The sequence below is a fragment of the Megalops cyprinoides genome, chromosome 5 (assembly GCF_013368585.1).
Source record: "Megalops cyprinoides isolate fMegCyp1 chromosome 5, fMegCyp1.pri, whole genome shotgun sequence".
In the NCBI taxonomy this organism is placed as follows: Eukaryota; Metazoa; Chordata; class Actinopteri; order Elopiformes; family Megalopidae; genus Megalops; species Megalops cyprinoides.
The window spans coordinates 20,879,348-20,900,130 of NC_050587.1; the positions used below are offsets into that span (position 1 = coordinate 20,879,348).

The following is a 20,783-nucleotide window of genomic DNA, read 5'->3' on the forward strand; positions in this document are numbered from 1 at the left end:
GTATGTCTTTTCATGTCGTCTTATGATAGCACTCCTACTGTTAAAATGTGACCTCTGCCGGAGGTAATGCCTTCACATGGTGTCCATGGTTATGTGACACTAAAAGACAGTCACGTGAGGGTAAATGACACACCAAGACAATGCCAGGGGTCTCTGACCAATGACCCAAAAGGACGTTTTCTCTGTCACACCAGACAGCCCCACATTAAAGAAGCATCACAGAGACTCCTTTCAAGGCACTGTCACCTATAGACTTTACTGCCAATCACTGAGCTTTCATATACCTCCTCTGACGTTTACTGGAAATGAATAGTCTGACCTCTTCTGTAGTTGAGGAGCTATGTTTCATCGGTACAATAGTCTATGGTGCAGGCACTCCACGGACGCAATTAAAATTGCACAGCAAGTCCGTGTCAAAGAATTCAAAGCAGTTTTTTGTTTCCTTTTTAATGCCCTCATCCGCAATCTGTGTGCAACATTCCCATCTTGATACCAAGAACACTGTAATGGGCAACGTGAAAAACCGGGATTCCAGGACACTCTCTGACAGCTGTGTTTGACACCCTCTTTTTTCAGTATATTACGCTCCTCTTGTTTCATAAAGACAATCTGTCATCTTAATTCCTAAAGCTTTAGGCTGCTTTTGTTTCACTTATGGGATACTATTATTTCACTTATGATTACAATACTACAAACCAGAACTGATTCCTTAAATGTGATTCAAGACGATCCAGACTTTTTTAATAAAACCAAAAGGAAATACAGCCCTGCCTGCGTAGCACTTAATATAATTCATTATAGTGTTGCCCATGTTGTTGCTAAAAATGTATCTAAAATTATATCTTTGCTTTTTTCTGATTTGTAAATATACCAGTTAATTGTTCAAAATGTCCATGAGTAACACTGACTGGAGAAACAGGACGATAGTGGTATTGCTTATTCAAAATTATTATTATATACTTTGTATGTAATTAGGAATTATGTATTTTAGTCTTTAGTCGCAACCTATATGCTACTACTGACTATAATTCCAGAGGAGTACCTGTGTTTAATTTGCAAGGCTTTTTTCTTCTTGTGCTGTCCTTATAACAATATCTAGCTCTACATTTTTGTGTTTTTGGCTGTAGTGTAGAGTGTTACGGTTGCTGGACATGCATTTATAATACTACTAGTATATTTTTCCCTCTCACAGCAAACCCAAAAAATATAAATTTCCCATTCATACAGTCCATTGATTCACAGTTAAATGTAGCTAAATCCTATCCTTCATTATGCATGGTTAGGATTTTTGAGCCAGCAGGTAATTTAGTGACTTACTAATCTTTCATTTTGGATAGGGTATATTGCAGAGGTTTTAAAGATCAATCTATTGGATGTATGCATTTCATGTAAGGATTTTCGTGTATGCTATTACATGTTGTCAGAAACGCTTCATTTCACACAGACTGCATTCACCACTTGAAAGAGATCTCAGAGTGAAAACTCCCACAGGGAAGAGTGTTCTTGGGCCATTGTGACTGACGGGTGGGTGGCACACAGCCTGAGGTCAGCACAGGGGCCAACTCACCACATCGCCCTGGCGTGTGTCCTTCCCCGAGATGATGAGAAAGTAGTTCCAGGCCAACAGCAACAGAAGCGCTAGCGGAATCATATAGAGCTCGAAGTTCCACACCACAAGGACGAAGAGCTGGGAGATATATAGACAGAGACAGACAGACAGAGAAACAGGCAAAGAAAACACAGTCAGGACCCACAAGATACTCCACATGCTTGCAATACAGCCGTCACAGAGCGTTTCTACTGAAGATAGTTGTTCTAATTCAAATCAAAAGATAAAATCATACTTGTACTTGCAACAGCTGTTAATGCTGAACAAACATTAATAATGAAAACAGCATACACTGGGTAGTCATTAGCATGAAAAGCATAAAAGAGGTTTGACATATTATGACAGACGAAATTATAGAGAGATATATTTTTTACATCTATTACCACCTTCAAGATCAAAAAGAGTTTATTGTTGCTTTGATGCCAACATAAGCAGGTAATTATTTAAAATTACCATTCCTGCTCTCTTGTTTTAACTCAATGATAAACAAGTAGTTACAAATGAAGGTGCTATAATTGAAATCATAAACCTTCAATGAAATCATAACATACCATAACTTATCACATCTTTGCATATACCGTATCCTCCAGTGTCAGATGCCTGTTAAGTGATTTTCTCCATAAAGAAGCGTTTGAATACATGCCCCAATTACTAGCACCAGTAACTGGAATTCCAGTCCTTTATGACAACGTTTGACTTCCTGTAGTGGATTACAAAAAACTAAAATCCCTGAAAAACCTAAGTAGGAGGGTGCTTTACATAGTTTGCCATGTGTATCGCATACATTGTATTATTGTACTATAATGAATACAATTTCACACATCTTAGTATAACTTCACTTAATATAATGTGTTCACAATGCCGTGTATATATCCTGTCATATCTGTTTGTACTGTAATAATGTAATATGACAGCTTTACACAATGAAGCTGCCCCTCAAGCAGTTTTAGTGTAGCCTGTATGTCGTGTGTTATGATTCTAATCAGCGCGCTGTTCAGAGGAAAGGAATCTGCCTCTGTGACCCACGTCAGGTGACAAGAGTGTGAGGCACGAAGAGGAGCAGGGGGGCAACAGCACATCTCCGTCGTCTCCGCCAGCCGGGCTAAGCGGGGCGATCTGTCTGAGACTGACATCCGCAGCCTCCGAAGCGTTTGCCGGTCAGCGCGGAGTTTTAATTGCCTTCCTGCCGTTTTCTCATAGAGGCGCACCGTGCGGGTGGAGATAAGATTCCAGCGCTCACTCTCCGGGTGGAATAACTCTCCACCGAGTCACCCAGAGAGGCCCCCACGTTGCGCATTGAGGAACTATCTCTGCTCGCTGACCGTAACGCGCACCTTACAAATCAGAGAAGACATGCGAGGCCCTCATGAAGACTGGACACACCAGTCCCTGTTACAATCACTGTGTGCATTTTAGTTTCTGACACTATACCTCAGTGTGTCATTTCCCCATCTGTTACTTTAATTAAACTAATAAATTTAGTTTTGTGAATTTAGCAGATGAAAGTTTATTTCTCTCATTTTGGAAGCTAAAGGATCACAAAATGTCATACTGAACCAAAAAAAGGTCCAGCAAATTTATTTAAAATCATAAACAAAAAATGAAAATGGAATGAGGTGACATCATACTGTAACATTTTTGCACAAGGACAATTTTAAAAATGTATCATTCCAAATTAATATAAAAGTAGCCAGTAATTAAACTATTTCACTCTAAGTAAAACTTGCATATTGCTGAACTTTTAGCATTTCTCAGTCCTAGTTTGCTTCCCTCATTATTAGTGAGTTGTAAAAACATCCGCGAGACATCTATTATTTATAAAATTCTCAGCTGCAGAATGTAAGTGGCCATGTCATAATATGTCATTTTGAAAAGAACCAAAAATGCATTCATTGTCAAAAACTCATCAAAGTTGAGGACGAGATTAAATATCATGGTGCACTAATTAAAATAAAGCCTTCCATTCTTTTTAAACAGTATGCACTTTAATACACTTATATTATTATTTCAAATTATACTGCATTACAATTTGCAGAAGATTTAATTTTGACAATTTATAAATATTCAGTACAATACTTCAGTAAACATAGTAAAGATAATTTCAGCATTCCACCCATATTTTATTATCATTATTATTATTATTATTATTATTATTATTATTATTATTATTGTTGTTGTTGTTATGTTGCATCCCAGAATATATTCCAAACTACAATACATAAATATAATACTAAGTATATAATACTAATTCATAAGTAATATCACTGTCTTTCATTGCGGTAGTCATTGTCACTCAGGGACATGTAGTTTTAAGGACAGACAATAATACAAAAAAGATCATTTCAGTTTAGCAAAAGCAAAACTGAAATTATCTTATGTAAAGTGTACACAAAATAACCTGAGTTCTCTGTACTTTTGTCTGCACAATTGTCCAAAAACATTAAAAAAATCCCCATATGAGCATGCAGCAGAAACACTACATTAAACTTAATTAAAAAAAACACTGTATTCACTAGAATACATGTTCATTTTCCAAAATATCGGCAGTAAAAATGATCTTGGCCAAAGGACAATTTATTTATTAATCATTTAAGTCCACACTTACGCATACACTCACATACAAACATCCCCATGCAAATGCAATAGAATAAAACAATATATCTGTGTGTAGGCAAACAAACCCCAGTCATAAATAATACATAACAAATGAATTAGGTACTGCATTTGCATAATGCTCCGAGGTAGATACTTCTCTCTAAGCAGCGGGTCCAGCATCTACTCTTGCCAAGACAGCCATAATATGACAGATTCCTCTGAAATATTTTTAATAAAGCCCCATTCAGGGATATGGGGAATAATCTTCAATAATTCATCGGTATTTACAAACAGAGGCATTCTCAGCCGAAAGCCCACCTGTCTGCCTGCTCACTTCAGCGTACTTCCAGACCTGCCCCACCCTCTCTGTGCAGACTTTGTTTTACTCCGCATTGCCTCGCAGTGTTTATGCAACATGTTTTCCCCTAAAACCTCTTTCTCGTGCGCAGTGCATCGCTTGAAAAACAATACCCCTGAAATATCATTTATTATGCATCTGCTGTAAAGAGCAATATTTTCAAACTTTAAGCAGCCAAAAAAAAAAAAAAAAAATCAAAGTTCATCCAAAACTACAAGGAAAAGTGTGCTTAAACGGAGAGAGAGTCAGGTTTTTTTTTCTTTCTTTCTTTTTGCGGGTTGTTGTGCCCTCAAACAATTCCAGATGCTTTGCAGTTGTGTTTGTTGTGTTTCTGTGTTTTAAGACCGTAAATCTCTCCCGTCCGGGCTGTCGCTGTGTGCATCCCTCAGTCTGTATCTGCCCCCCCCGTCATGGCTGCCCCTGTTGTTCCTCTGGATTCGGTTATTCTACAGACGCCCCCTGGCTGTGTGCGATTGACTAACGTTACATCCCTGGATCTCGGGTGACCGGGTGTGACCCTGCAGCCCGCATGCTCTTTAGACGGGACCCCCTCTCAGGGGCAGAGGCGGAGAGGGGACGAAGGTATGTGACCAGGAGGAAGAGTTCCAAAATAAAAAAAGTCTTTTTTTAAAAAGACAAGAATGCATGAGGGTGTGCAGTCAGGTAGATACAACGGTGACCAGAAACAGCTGAGCCATTCCCATCTCAGGCTACCGTATTCAGTACCTCGGCCCCTGCTTTGTCATCTGTCCTTCTACCCCCCTTCTTTGGAGTCACCTCTTTGGTGTTTGTTAGAATGTGTCAACATACATGTATACCTCTGGATCTTATGTGATGTTCTGTACATGAAAATAAAGCACTTTCAATTATCCTGACTGTTAATTCATTCATTCATCTGCCTGTATCCATTTGTGTAATTCAATGCAACAAATTATTTCTTTAACTTTTACTTTTCTTTTAATCTGTTTATTTCAGACAACTAACCTTCCAGGTCTTTCTGCTGCAAGCTTTACAGACTGATTTAAATTCCAAAAACAGCCAAAATGTGTAACCAGGAGCAACCCTCAACTACAGACATTATACAGCACAAAAACCAACGAAAACAAAGAAGTGTTTATGGTCTGTATTGTTTATACCTGTATTGTCACCAGCCTGAAGTACAAACAATTCCACCCTCGTTAGGACAAGCAGTATTTGTTGTGGGATGCATTTACAGACTATATAAATATCTAAGCAGCAAATGTTACATGGAAATAAAATAGTAAATATAGCGTTTGTACAATAGCAAAAGCATATATATGTGTGTGCATACACATACACACACAAGTGGTATCATTCAGGAAATTGACAAACTTAACAAATGTCACAAACCAAATCAATTTCCGTCAAAAGATTTTGTTCATTTCACCACAAAAATGATCAGAAAACTTTGTTGAATTTTTTTTATGTTGAATACTCCCAGAAAAAGTCCATATTCTGAAAATCATATTCTAGTTTAAAACTGCTACAATTAAAAGATTTATGTGATTCAATAAAATGAAAAAAAAAAACATTTATAACACATAATTGTGTATGTCCCCTTTTTATTTGTTTCGGTAATTCGTTTTGGGTTTTACCTTAAATAGTCCTTTTAATAGTTAGACATCAGAATGAGCTGCAATGTTGGAGAAATAAAATTACTTGTACAAGTCTAAACCTGACCATCAGATAATTTAAGTTCAGACTTAATTTTCCATTGTATTTTCTGGAATAATTAACATGTACTCATGAGTAAAAAGAAGTGAACACATCGCTCCATGGCTGTGCTGCCCTAGATAAGTTGACCATGGAGTGTCCCACAAGAGATTGATTGGTGCAACAGTGTCCCCTTCTGGCACCTCAGAGAACTTCAGCCAATGTACAGCAAATCTTCATGGCATATGGTGTGCAATACCACAAGCCAATTACTCTGTTACTTTTACGATTTTGCTTTTCCATTAAAATTTGCAATCACTCCCATCTGTGTACATGAATAAAATATTCAATAAAGCCCTCATATCACCACTGTTATTAAATATTACTGCTGTCATTAGTGTGCCGCCACTTCTTGTCCCTGTTTTCAGTTTCAGACTGTCCTGCACCCCAAATCTTGCTTAGTAATAACAGTATTCAGGCTATGCCCCAGAGGCAGGGCTTCACTCCTGCCTGCGGTAAAAGCAAACTTCTGGGTTCTTACAGAAGTACTATTTATACTGCAGTTAACAGCAGCAGAGCTGCCTGAATTCTGCAACTGGGACGGTCCCAGCAGGCCACTGATTTGACAAAATATGTAAAAAGTAACCCCCCCAGACTTGCCTCTCACCTAAAAATGAACTCAAACCAAACCAGACGATGAATGCAGCAGTTTCCTCCAAAGAAAACTGCACTGCTTGTCTGCACTCTTATACCGATAAGAGTCCTACCTCACTAAACATGAAAGCCAATATCGCTACCCAACTCCCAACCCTCCCCGCTGTCCTCTCGCTCCTGAACAAAACCTCCTCTTCTCCTATCTCCCTGCCTCTGCCAAACAATGCATGGACTATTTGCTCCCTATTCAGATAAAGTTACTGCTAATTTGTTTGGTGAAATAAAGCTGTAAGGCCTGTATTGTGCAACAACAGTCTGTCTTTCATTCAGCCAGTCATGCAGGTGAACATGGCATGGGTCCACCTCATGACCACGCATCACAATGGCCCTGTGATCCTGAGGACCAATGAGAGCGGAGCTGGCCGCATAGGTGCGCAGGTGTGTCGGTTGGCAGGGGCCAGCTCCCTGTCAGAAGAGGGGCGGGGTTAAAGGGGTACTCTGGTGCTCTTATCCCCTAATGGACATCCACAATGGGAGATATTAGCAGGGGAGCCATGGTCCAATTATGGGTCCGAATGGCCTGGGTGCCAGGTCTGTGCATGCATGTCTGGATGGGACGGGATACAAATGGTTGAGCAAAAACACAGCTAATTCTAATTACGGTGAGTCGATCTCATTCTGTTGATGATGATATTTGAAAATGCATCGGTCCACTTTTAACCATAATGCAACAGTTTCATGCAACATAGCTGAGCACATCCTTAGCTCATTAATATCATTCTCCTTTCTGAAATATGCTAGGAAGTTATGACATCCACAGAATCATGGTGCTTTCTAGTCATTTTGGACATGCACAAAGCATGTCTTTAAGCAAGTTTTGCATGTAGAATAATACAATCATACACCAATTCCCTTTATGTAACTTATCCAAGTAAATGTATCAGATTAATTTATACATTGCTGCAGGCCCAGTTTGAGGCCAAATATGTTTAATTTAAGTCAATGGATTTTTGTAATAGAAAGTAAAAATATACAAATACAGAACGGTTCACTTATTTATCATTCTCTGTGAAATACACACTCTATGCCATGTCCAGGGTATGGAGACTCACTCAGTATGTTCTGCATTCCCTTCATATTTCATAATCATGCTTTCATAATTCACATCACCAGAAAATTTATCTGTTGAAATGTCCACCCTTCGGCAGATTTACGTCCTCTGTTTAACAGAGAACGGGGGGGGGGGATGTTTCTGAGGCCAATGAAAGTGATCACTCCTTCGGCTCATTTCCAGACTGAAAGCTCAGGTCGCTTGGAGTCCAGGGAGCCCAGGGCCAGGCCGTCTCTCTGAAACACGAGGCCCGAAATGAAGTTGAGAAAAAGGCCAATGAGTCCGTGCAAATTAAATGGTTTCGCTCGAAAACTGGATCCTTGGATGAGGCCAACATTCATCAGTCGGCCCTCAAAGGGTCGCCAGCCTTACGCATGCCTAGAGCGGTACGTCCGACCAAATGTTTTCCCTGTGTTCCCAGGTTTCAGAGAGTGACACTGGGTGTCCTTGAGGGCCACCGCCATAATCCCGGCCTTGACTTTCAGCTTGACTTTTCAGGAGAAAAGAAAGGAGCTCGAAGGAGCGGGAAGGCTTTAAACAGGGACATCAGCAGGGCCAGATGGCCGCTGTAAAGAGGCACTTAAAGAAATGAGAACGCACTTAAGAAGCCTCTCGCAAAGACAGATTCAGAATAAGAAGGACGGGCTGTACCTGCTGTGTGCAAAAACAAGAGCAATAGATTTAGTCCTTCCTGATTAATCACCAAATAGACCAATAGCAGAAGCAGTAGATTTACTCCTTCCTGATTAATCACCAAACAGACCAATAGCAGAAGCAGTAGATTTAGTCCCTCCTTATTAATCACAAAACAGATCAATAGCAGAATCAGTAGATGCAGTTCTCCCTGATCAATCACCAAAGCACACCAACAGCAGAGGTAGTAGATTCAGTCCTCCCTGATCGATTACCAAACAGGGCAACAACAGAAGCAGCAGGTAATGCTTTATAGGCAAAGGCATTTTTTCCAGCTAAGGGCTACGATTGAAAAAAGGTGATAAACCCACCAAAGGACAAATGCATTGGAATTTAATGGGCAGCTGAAGTGGATCCTGGAAGAAGAAGAAGAGAGAAGAAGCCCTTGGCAGGTGACCATTTCTGACAATGTAGTTATGATGTTGAGTTTGGCCTCTCGCTGACTCCTTGCTCCTTGTACTCATTTGTGAATGCACCTGATCATGTTGCCTCTGTCACACTGAGCTCGTACTGAATCTGAGGGCCTCCATGGTATACAGCGTACAGTCACAAACCATGCCACATCCAATAACCATGCCAATTCGCATACATTTAATCACATATGTACATTTGTGTGAGTGTACGTGGGTGTGTGTGTGTGCGCGCCCACGCGTGTGTGCGGTAAATGTACAAGTAACCTCTCCTGCATATTACATCAAAACAAATGCAAAATTGCAAGACAGCAGATGGTGTTTTCAAAAATGGTTGCTTTGTTACACCTGTTCCCTTTTTAAAAAACGGAAAAGGAATCCAACTCAGATGTAGCAGTAATTTTTGGAATTCTCACACATTGTTCTTTTTTTGTTGGAGCAATTTCACTGTGTGCAGCACCCAGAAAAAAGCACAAGGAGAAATGTTGGCTGTTCCACAGAACCCAACCCCCCCCACCCCCACCCACACACACACACACACACACACACACACAGCTCCCCACCACCCTCCAAAGGTGTGGTGACCTGCGCCAGCTCCGACACCACGCAGACAAGCAAATATGTACCATATCAAATGCTAACGCTAACTACTGAAGCACTTGAAGCACCAGGAGAGGCTGGGGCCATGGTAACAGACAGGTCCTACAGCAATTTATGTGCAATCACATGACAGATTTTTAGGTTTGTCTTGTAGTACAAGCCAGAGACTCAGGATCTTGAGAAAGGGCGTCCTTTTTATGACAGCTCAGTTGTCCAATTATGCATTTTTTTGTGCATAATTCAGGGCAGCAGAACGGGCTTTTCAAATGTCAGCAGATGGAGGGAGCAGAGAGAACGAAGGAGGGAGAGAAGTAGGAAGACAGCGAGAGAGAGACCGAGAGAGAGCAAAGACTATTAATTACGGCTCTGGTAGAATTTCTTCCGCAATGAGTATGACAATGTCAATGTCATTCTGAATCACATTTTACAAGAGCAAATCTGACAGCTTAACTACAGTGAGAGAGCCCTTCATTTATCTGAGATCATTCATGTCTACAGAGTGGAACTATTTTCCTGGATGCAAACCCACAACTACCTGGCCCTGTACCTCCCTACTGCTGCTCCACACTGCCATCAATCCATATATCTCATGCCAATACAGCAATCTTCCTTATACAGTTATATCATTGTCTTGCATGGTACAGCCTTAAAATTGGTTATTTCTTACGTATGTAATATCAACCACTCTCCCTGTTTCCCACAGAAACCTTAAACAAGCTAGTGGTCACTCATTGTTGGTGCTCGGAAGCGGGTTAGTATGAGCATGTCACCAACACTCATGCTAGCCATAACCCTTAACCTTACCCTAAAGCCTTCTACTAGCCTAACCAGAGCCACTTGTACTGGCAGTTAAAATATGTACATTAAGGTTGAATTCCCCATTCCCTCCACAAAATTCTATCCTTAGCCTTAGCCTTACTATTATCTTAACCACAACCTCAGTTTCACTCTAATCCTACCCCTAACAGGAGCAGTTGATGCTATTGTAATCCTTTGGTTGATTAAGCTTTTGGGTAGCAAAGAACCATCACATATAAACAGCAGGGGCAACTTCTGATGAGTGATGGGAATGGTATCTACAGTAGCGGACACGGAAAGTTCCAGGCTGTGTAAGGTCAGACGGGATGGTGTGAGTGTGTGGGACAGGGCATGCTGGGGACCACACAGCAGATCCTACCATGAAGGCACAGATGCTCCTCTGAGGGGACTCCCACTCCAGGCAGCTGTTGATGTAGTAGCCTGTGTTGATGACGAACATGACGCAGCGCTTCACTCGGTTGAAGTTCCGCTGCAGCAGCTGCAGAGGGAGCAGACAGACAGACAGACATACAGGGTCTTAATAAGGAGCAAACGGACAGAGAGGGTCTTAAGTGGGAGCAGACAGGAAGACAGACAAGGTCCTAAGAGTGCATAGATAGACAGAAGGATAGCACCTGAAGACAGACCTAAACCATAGTAAGGAGTGAGGGCATTTTTAAACGTATTACTTTAAACACATTAATTTAACCAGGTACTCACATGTGGATATACACCTACGCATTTTTTTCCTGAGGCTCTGAGGCTCTAAATCAGCAAAAAAATTCAAACAGAAACTTCTTGAAAAGATCTTCACTGAGAAGCAACCGTGTGATGTCATGACGGTCCATCCCTGTGAGTAAGTCTGAGAGGGGAGGGGTGTAAAATACAACTGGACCCGGTGAATAGAGCTGTGGCTGCGTCTCCCGGTGTGACAGAGGGACAAAGGCCTGGGCGGTATGTCTGTTTCACCCGCGGGACACTTTGTGACAGGTCTGATCGGGGGCTGCCCCTCCGATTCAGCCCTTTGTTCACGGGGGCGCGAGGCGCACGGCAGCGGTGTCACCGAGGGCCGGGTGGGACGGCCGATCATCTGACGGGGCCCGAGCACTGGCAGCTTGACGTTTCTATTCACCGCCCGGAGACAGAGCTGAAAGTGCCCCCTTTCACTGCCTGCCTCACACCCCACTTCCACAGCTGAGACACCACTCTGCAGCGCCTCCTGATTGCAAATATGGCCACTTCTGGGCTTAGTTACTCAGGACATAATTAATGATCCTCAGCAGTCACTTAGGATACGCTTAGTGTTCCTCAAAAGTTCGTGACACACTTCGTGTTACTTTTGGGTTACTCAATGAGCTTAAGGCTCCTCACAAGTTACTCATGGCATAATTCATGTGGCACAGGTTTCTCAGATTATCCTGAAGGTGATAGTATGAGTTACTCAGAAAATGTAATGTTTTTCAGGAACTACCCTGGGCTCACTCGTTACCTGTTTTGAAACTTTGGGTTCCTCTTCAATGTACTTCTGTTCGATTGGCACCAAGGTTCTGAGGCCAGCTTTCACCTGTGGATAAAAACAAGCACAAGCCGTCTGTGCCATTCTCCAGTTTCATATGCTTCCATATGCTAATGCAAAAACCCATTCTAATCCACTCAAAATCTATAGCCATCCTAAAGCACTATCTGTGAATACAGAAACCAATGCATGCACATGCAAAAACTGTCAGGCGCACTGCCTTCCTGAGCACAGGGCTGATGCTAATAATTATGCATTTTTCTCAATCTCAAAGGCTATTAAAATGGAGGAAGACACACACACATACACACACACACACACACAGCACCACCCATATTCCGAACATCTGCGAACAAAGGCAATTGAGGGGGATGTGCTCGGCTCTGGTGATTAAAACAAAAAGACAGAACAGAGGGAGACACCGAAAGCAGCAGAACCAAAGCCAAGGCGTCAAATAAGAAAAAAGCTTAGGAAGAGGGACTCACGGTATTAAAAATCACGTCTGTTTCGAGGAAGATGACCCCCTTGGTCGGGCCTGTCAGCTCCTTGTTCTTCAAGACGTACGCTTTCCGCTCACCATTTTGAATCTGCAGGAAAAGGACATGACAGCCGCCCGTCTCCGAAAGCCCAGCTGAATACACTCCTTCCCCAACCTTTGACCCCCCCCCCCAGCTGCATGATCTGACAGAAGGTCCAAAACAACTGTGGCAACTCTGACAAGTACCTGCTCATTACCAGAGGCCAACTGTCAGGGAGAAATGAACTAGCCCCAGGAATCAGCATGCATAGTTGATTTGAGCTTCATATTCTTTCATATTTCTCTCTCTCCCTTATTGCTCAATGTCTTCCTTTCTCTCCCTCTTTCTCCCTCCTGCTCTCTCCCTCTATCTTTCTCTCTCTCTCTCTCTCTCACAATACTTTTCTATTAAAATGTGAGCAATAACTTAATAGCTGAAATAATAATACTTTAAAAAAATATGTTGTTATTGAAAAAGTGGCTTCCTTGGTTTGATATGCCCACTATATTCTGCTATGCAGATTTTTTGTATGATCCTGCTGTTGGTTTTTTTTTTTTTTTATTCTTTTATCATTTTTTGACTTTTTCCACTTATTTATGCCTGTACTGACACTGGTTAGTCTTTCTTTCTGTCTGCCTCTTTGTCTCTCTCTCTGTCATTCAAAGATATTTTTCGAAACTTAAACAACAGCAAAGATTCTCAGCAGTAGTATTACAGCAAAACTCACTTTTAACAAGGGGATAGCCACTTTGCCAAGAAAGTCGGCGCTTCTGTCTCGGTCTTCGTCATAAACTGTGACTTCTAGTACCGAATGGATGTCTTTCACATTGCTGCTTAAAAGAGTTGGAGGGGAGGAGGAAAAAGGGAATGAGGAGGTTAGCAAAGCCTAAAAATAAATAGCTCTAGGACTTTGAAGTGATGACTACATTAATACATTACACTATGTGTGTGTGACCAGTTTTTCAAAGCAAAAAATGGGCATTATTTCACTCTTTTAATGATATCTTTGAATACGAGCCCCCCAAGGAGCTCTTCAAGAGAAACTGAGGCTATTCTTACAGACTCATGAGCTAAAACAGGCCACTGTAGTTTCATTACAGATTCTCAGAAATACCTTTTGTTCTATAGCCAGCCTGTCAGAACAGCTAGCACATAGCAATGCAGAGGACATGGGACATCACTGTTATTTCATTAATCTTTCAGTTTCTATTTTCCTCAAACCACATCATGCAGTGCATGTACTGAAGTTACAGATAATAAATTTGGTTACAATTATTTTGTCCATATCAACTTATCATTTTTGCACATTGTAACATTTGCATCATATGCTCATTGCTAAAACAATCTGTCACAGGTAAATACAATTAAATGCTTACATATTTTGAGGAAACATAAAAAAGCCATAAAAAATCTAGATCTTGTGTGTAATGTCGGCTTATTTTATCTCTGTGGTGTAAAATTATGAGCAGGTTACTGAACTAAAACTGAAAATAAATAAATTATATATACATATGTGTTAACATACGTCCACTTTGGCTTTTAGCGAAAACATCTGCAGAAACATTGTTTTGCAAAGTGTGACAAGTCAAAATATGTATAATGTACATATTAATATTTTTCATATGGTTAAAATTATTTCCTGCACATAGACTCAACACAACCATACTAAAATTCAAACAACCATACTAACATTCAATAAACCCGAAAATAGGCTAGCCATGTTTTCCATTAAAACCAAATTCTGGCCACTTTGAAGTGTGTGTGTGTGTGTGTGTGTGTGTGTGTGTGTGTGTGTGTGTGTGTGTGTAAGTGTGTGTGTGTGTGCGTGCGTGCGTGTGTGCGCATGTGTGTGTGTGCGTGCGTGCGTGCGTGTGTGTGTGTGTGTGTGTGTGTGTGTGTGTGTGTGTGTGTGTGTAAGTGTGTGTGTGTGTGCGTGCGTGCGTGTGCGCACATGTGTGTGTGTGCGCGCGTGTGTGTGTGTGTGTGTGTGTGTGAGTAAAAGAGGACTCACAAGGTGAAGACCTTGTTCCACTCTGGGTTGAGGTTCTTGTAGACGGTGTGCGTTTGCAGCCGATCGTTGCTGAGCTCCACCACACAGAAGGGGTCACTTTTGCCTGCATGGGGGGCGAGAGCGGTCATTTAAAGGGGACTTCTTTGTGCTGACTGGCCCTCAACCCCTTCCCTCTCTGTACATAATGATACACAAAGAAGCAGCGAGTAAGGACATTGCAACTCTCTACATTCCCTACCAGGACACATTAAGGGCAGGCTGGACTTTAACATTAAACAGAAAGCTGTCATATCATCTGACAGCCCAAAGCATGCATGCAGGTTTGAGGTAGCTGAAGATGTGTCTGAGTAAAAGCAGCTGCAGGAGAACTGCATCACCAGTAATGCCTCCCAGCAATACCCGGTTCACTTCCTCCACACACAGCACTCACACATGCTCTGGAAGAGAGAAGAGGGTCTGCTGTCCATAGGCACCAAGGTCTGTGTCACATTACAGTGGACAGGGCTTTGTAGGGGGTTCCCAAGCTAAATTTTCTATCATCATCTCTCAGTCTGGCCATCAAATAATCTCCTATTTAACTGGCTCAATAATTCCCTCACTCTCCACCTTGTGTGAAGAATGTTCTGGCACACAATGGCTGCCATGCATCACAAAACTATGTGCTACACATTGGTGTGGTTGATGTGAGTCAGCCCTCTTCACTTTAAAGACACTCTGAGATCATTGAAAGGTGTCATAAAAATGTAATTGATTATTCTTATCATCAGTGATTAAAATGCTTGTAATTGCTTGTAAATGCTTGCAATCCTTGTAAATTCAAAGCACTGCTGCTGGTCCAGAACCCAGTTCAATATATTTATTTGTTACTAAAATTTTCCCAGATTCAGGCTTTACACGACCACTGCCTTCACTGTCACTAATGGAAAAGTGAAAAATCTTATACACACACACACACACACAATTCCCTGTGTAATGCTTAAATATTGTTGAATATTGAATGATGTTGAATTATTGAGTGGAAATATATATAAAGATATAACACAACCAAAATAATAAAAAATAAGAAAAAAAATGGGTGAAAAATTATTTCTCTATGTGTAGACAGCATAACATGCCACCATTGATTCCTTTGAGTTTCTTCAAATGTTATGGCAAGAGCAGGACATTTAGGTGACAGACTAAATAAATGTCACTGCAATCAATTGAACGTCACTGCTGTCTCCACTGCATGTCCACATATTGATTAGGCAGCACACAAGCAGTCAATGTGGATATTAACTTCCAAGCTATGCAGTCATTATTGTAATGTCTTATAAAAATCGTTATTGGGTAGTAGGAAACCTGTAAATAGATTGATTATATTGAAAAAATAAATGTGGACATGGAGGCAATACTGAAATTATATGATATAATTATATCACATTATATCATATTTCATTGTAAAGAAAACCAGGCAAGCTAAAACATTATTACAGAAAATCTATCATGATTGTACCTATGATGGTATTTTTAGATAATGTAAAGTCAGTCTGTGTACATGTTTATTGATGCTTATGGTAGGAAAACAGCTGGTAAGGAGGTTTTTCCTGGGCATTTGTCATTAATTCTGTAGGAACAGAGGGAAGCATTCCAGATTAATAGCTCAATTGATTGTGCAGAGAATAGAGAGATACAGAGAGAGAAAGAGAAAGGAGAGAGAGAGCGAGAGAGAGCGCTTTTCTGTGTTTGAATCAAGGAATGTGAGCTCTTTATTAAAAGGCACTGTACTGCAGGCTGTAACCTTGTTCCTTGACACCTCTCTAGTTGTCCAATCAGTGCGAGCCCCTGGCGCAGCAGGCTCTAAAGGGCTTTGTCTCGCTGTCATCGCACCGAGCGAGAGGCGGCGGAGGAGTGTGAAATCAGAGATCAGGATGCAGGGCGTTCCCCCGGGAAACCACGGCCCGCAAGTGGGGTCAAAGTCACGGGCTGGACCATCTCGGGTGGGGGGGCTGCGAGGAGGGGGTGGAGGGGGATAAAGGCACCGACATACACATCTTCATTCCGCGGAGCAGACAGCGAAACAGACCTTCCCAAATCCAGCCCCCATCTGTTCCGCAAAATCCCTCCTGTGCGTTTTTTGCAAAAGCTCGTCCCGTCTGTTTTGTGAAAGTTCGCCCCTGTCTTTTTTTGCCAAAAACTCGCCCGTGTATTTTGCGAGAGCTCGCCCTTATATTTCACAATAGCTCGCCCACATCGCCCACGTCACGTGTCCATTTTGCAGTAACTCGCCTGTCTATTTTGTGAAAGCTCGTCCGTCTGTTCGGTATCAATAACACCCCTCTCTCCCTTTCAGAAGCACTAATCCAGGTGAGAAAGACATGATGGCTCTCATATGTCATGCTATTAATATAACACTAAAGGAATATTATTCTTCACACCACAGCAAAAAACAGCCAGCCCCACAAGAGTCATAGTGTAAGATAAAGAGAGAAGAGATAGCTGCTTGTCTCAGTAAAATAATATCATTAAAATTCATTACCTTCAATCTAAGACTAGCCTGCTTCTTGTCAGTGATTTCAAAATGACTGGCAAGTCCACCCACATATTTTCTGGAGGTTTTATCTTATCATACAACTTTTCTAGGTGCCACTGTGGGCTCTGAGGTCTAGTCCTAGTGTGTGTCCAGGGGGTCATTGATGCCCTGCCACCTTTAAATACCTGGGCGTTGGACAATGTCATGCCCTTAGGCCCAAAGGCCCAAACAGCAGCAATGAGTCTCTTTATCCTGGTCACTAACCTTCCCTGTCCCAAGCAACGCTGGCCAACACACCCAAGAGCCAAAAAGTCCCCCCCCCCCCCCCCCCACACAAAAAAAATGGGGGCCTTAGATGACGCAAGGCTCCCTGGTGCCACTCAGGAGGACAAAGCTCCGAGGCCTTCGAGTGAAAGGAGCGAAGCTTTCATTAAAAAGCAATTTGTGCTTTTATTGGAAAAAAAACAGCTCACTCAAAAGCAGTTTGAAATGACCCTGCATTTGTGGTGAGTTAATGCATGTTTCTAATTGAATGGGTTGCAAAAAAAAGGAATTAGGGGAGATGGGGGTGTGGGTGGGTTCTACAATTTAGAGAGTGAGAGGAAGAGAACAAAGCAGATTTTTTTCTTCTTTTCAGCTCCAGGAGAGGGAACATCATCTTACATGAATGCTCATTGTAGATACAGTGATGCCCTTATTTAAAGAACGTTATCTAGATATGTTATATTCTTGGTATCTGTTACGTTTTATTCCAATTTTTGAAATATGTCTTATAAACATAAAAAAATCCAATTTCCTGCTTTAATAAGTCAGAGATGGACATCACAATTTCTTTCAGACTTTCAGCACAAGTGTGCTGCAAGTTTATCAAAAGCTTACTATGTCCCTGAAATCAGCACATTCATGCATTTTGCAATAGCATGTACACCATCTGCCAAGTATACCTCTTACAGCACAGAGACCTGGCCCCTCTTTGTGTTGAATATATGCAGTATGTCCAACACATAAAAACAGTGCACATATCTCATTCAGTTTGCATATGTCCTAATGGAATGCTAAGGTATGATTACCCAAGTTTTAGAGTTTACATGCATGTCCACGGCTAAATGTTAATTCAGTGGGATAATTACCATTATGCTCATTTGTTTCAAAGTACAGCTACAGTAAAATCCATGGCTTTTAGATTCAGAGTCCTGTCCACTGTTTCTGCTCTACTTTTCTTTAATGACTCCAAAGCTTGCCACTTTTACCTGTGACATCTGCTGCCATCAGGCCCTCAGCTCCAATGACCTTCACCTGCACCATCCCCACATCCTTCAGGTTGGTGAATGACCTTAGCAAGCTCTGTGGTAGGGAGGGAGAGAGAGAGAGAGAGAGAGAGAGAGGGCACCATGTAAAGGGAGAGTTGTGAGAGAGAGTAGAAAAAGTATGATAGGGAGAAGGCAGAAAGAGAGAGGGAGAGAGAGTTTAGCATATTAGTATATTTGAGCAGAACAAACGCAATTAAAATTCACAGATTGTAAAACACAGTTTTCAGATGCATGTGTTAGCCTTTGAGTTTCCTTTGAATGCTCAGGTCGTAATCACCAACCCTGCAAGGACCTTGCACTGCCTGAGGCTAATACTGTCTGTCATGGAATCCAATTGCAAGGAATCATGGTGAACAGCAAAAACAACACAAACACTACAAGTCAGACACCACTGCTAACTTGCCTTTAGTTAGGCATGTCAGTAAACTGGACTGAAGTATGATACGTAACCAAGTGTCAATGCATGTAAGCCTAATTCACATGGTTAATTTACAAATATCACCTCTCCACTTTCTGGCGATCCTGTGAAAAGCAATGAGTCTGGGGCAGGTTCAACCTAGCCACTACGATACTTTCTACTAAGCTCTGAGAGACTTTAGTTGATTCTTATACAACATTTTTCATTTATTCCAGTGACAACTGATATTGTGCACAGAAAGTAATCCTTGCAAATACAGATACACATTAACGGCAGAAAATCCACCGCAACCCAGCTGTGCATTTTCACACGTGTGAATCGAGGATATTGGGCAGACCCTTTGTCAACAGCGTTACAGCGTAACAACAGTGTAAAGAGCAACGAATGAACAGCGAGGGCCCTGTGGGAAGCACCATCAAAGCCCGCTGGAGCCTAACAATTTTACATTACGTGAATGAATGCAATCTCCAAGTGACATCTGAGAGGAGCCAACAAGTGAACACGCCTTATCGCTCACCCCTGCATGGAGTTGCTGACGGGGGTCTGGAGAGGGGAGCGTGTATTTTTAGCCTGCTCGGGGTGCAGATTGGAAGAAGCATTTGCATATCACTTAATGGATCAGCTCGGTGAAGGCACTGTCGCTGGCACGGTGCAGAGGGCTCTTCAGAATGACTCATTGTGCGGGAGATACAGTAGCACTCAAAGCGCATGCCCTCCAGGATCCCCCAATATGACACATGCTAACTGATAAGGCTGCATGCTGCTTTCTTGTGTGATCCCCAACAGCCACTGCAACACGTTATGCAGTGCATAACCAGCACCGGCAGGAATACAAGCGTTTCAACAGCACTGTCAGCACATGGTCGTCATTCCACATAAGGGCAACAAAATCCTATGCAATTTTCCATATATAAGTCTCATAAAGCCAAGGCTTGGACACCTCACCTTCTTTAAATTCCTAGAGATCATGGCATTTCTTTCCACCGACCTAATCAACATGCCAGCTGAAATGGCTTCTGTTCAGCCCAGAAAGGCTGCATTAATTAATTGCCTATCGCTTGGCAAAGCTCTTCAACGCTCAGTTTTTTTGTCACCTTTTAAGAAAGACTGTGATTAAGGTAAATGTCAGAGCACACTTTTTCACTCTATCCTACTACTATAGCCGGTTTAGAACATGCAAACAAAGATTTACAAAGCCAGAGAACACCTCCCAAAGTCACCCTGTCACCCAAAGCCACCACCGTACCACCTATTGTCCAATAAATGATCTACTCAAATCTGATTATTATTATTAATATTATCATTAATATTGTTATTATTGCTATTGTTATTATTATCATCTCCTTTTTTCTTTCTGTATTTGTACAGGCAAACTACACTCAGTGATGACACATTTCACTATAAAATGTAGGTCCTCAGCTTGCACTTTCTGACTCCCAGGCAAAGCTGCTACAGAATACGTCAAATATATACAGTGTAACACTATGCTTATGTATTTTAGCATTGGACTACTAGATGCTCTGGAGCTACAGCAGATTCATCACTATGCATCAATATTGTATTATATATTGTACCATTGCATTACTGTGATGGCAAGTCCCATTTGTGCTACCGAATGGAAAACAGCCATAATTGCCTTAATTGGTACTCCATGGACAAGCACGAATGCCCACCCCCCCCAACCCCCCAAATCAATAAGCAGCTATGACCACACATTGCAGGTCACTGGAGCATAGTTTAAGCAGATCGATCCTGAACTGGCAGGTTTGAACCACAATGATAAATCTCTGTCAGGTGCATATTTAATAATTGAATAGCTTAGTAGAATTAATGTGGTTTTAACAGATAAAACTCCTCTCCAGAGAAGGAAAAGTCTCCTCACCTGATCAGAGCTCAGTGGTGAGATAATGATACACTGTAATTACAGTCATGATAATATCTTTACAGCTTTAATCATATTTAAATGTAAATGCACAATGATTTTGACCAAGAAGCA

The 20,783-nt window shown here is 41.6% G+C and overlaps 1 protein-coding gene across 2 annotated transcripts in view; it reads right to left on the reverse strand.

Moving 5' to 3' along the window:
- Positions 1-20,783, reverse strand: part of mctp1b (multiple C2 domains, transmembrane 1b) — a 112,067-nt gene that overhangs the window by 24,836 nt on the left and 66,448 nt on the right. For both annotated transcript variants that reach the window (XM_036528562.1, XM_036528561.1), the window contains 7 exons: positions 18,310-18,403; positions 14,548-14,650; positions 13,264-13,366; positions 12,504-12,605; positions 11,992-12,066; positions 10,882-11,001; positions 1,568-1,687 (listed from right to left, as the gene is read on the reverse strand). In XM_036528562.1, the coding sequence (XP_036384455.1) occupies positions 1,568-1,687; positions 10,882-11,001; positions 11,992-12,066; positions 12,504-12,605; positions 13,264-13,366; positions 14,548-14,650; positions 18,310-18,403 (717 nt within the window). The remainder of the gene's footprint in view (positions 1-1,567; positions 1,688-10,881; positions 11,002-11,991; positions 12,067-12,503; positions 12,606-13,263; positions 13,367-14,547; positions 14,651-18,309; positions 18,404-20,783) is intronic.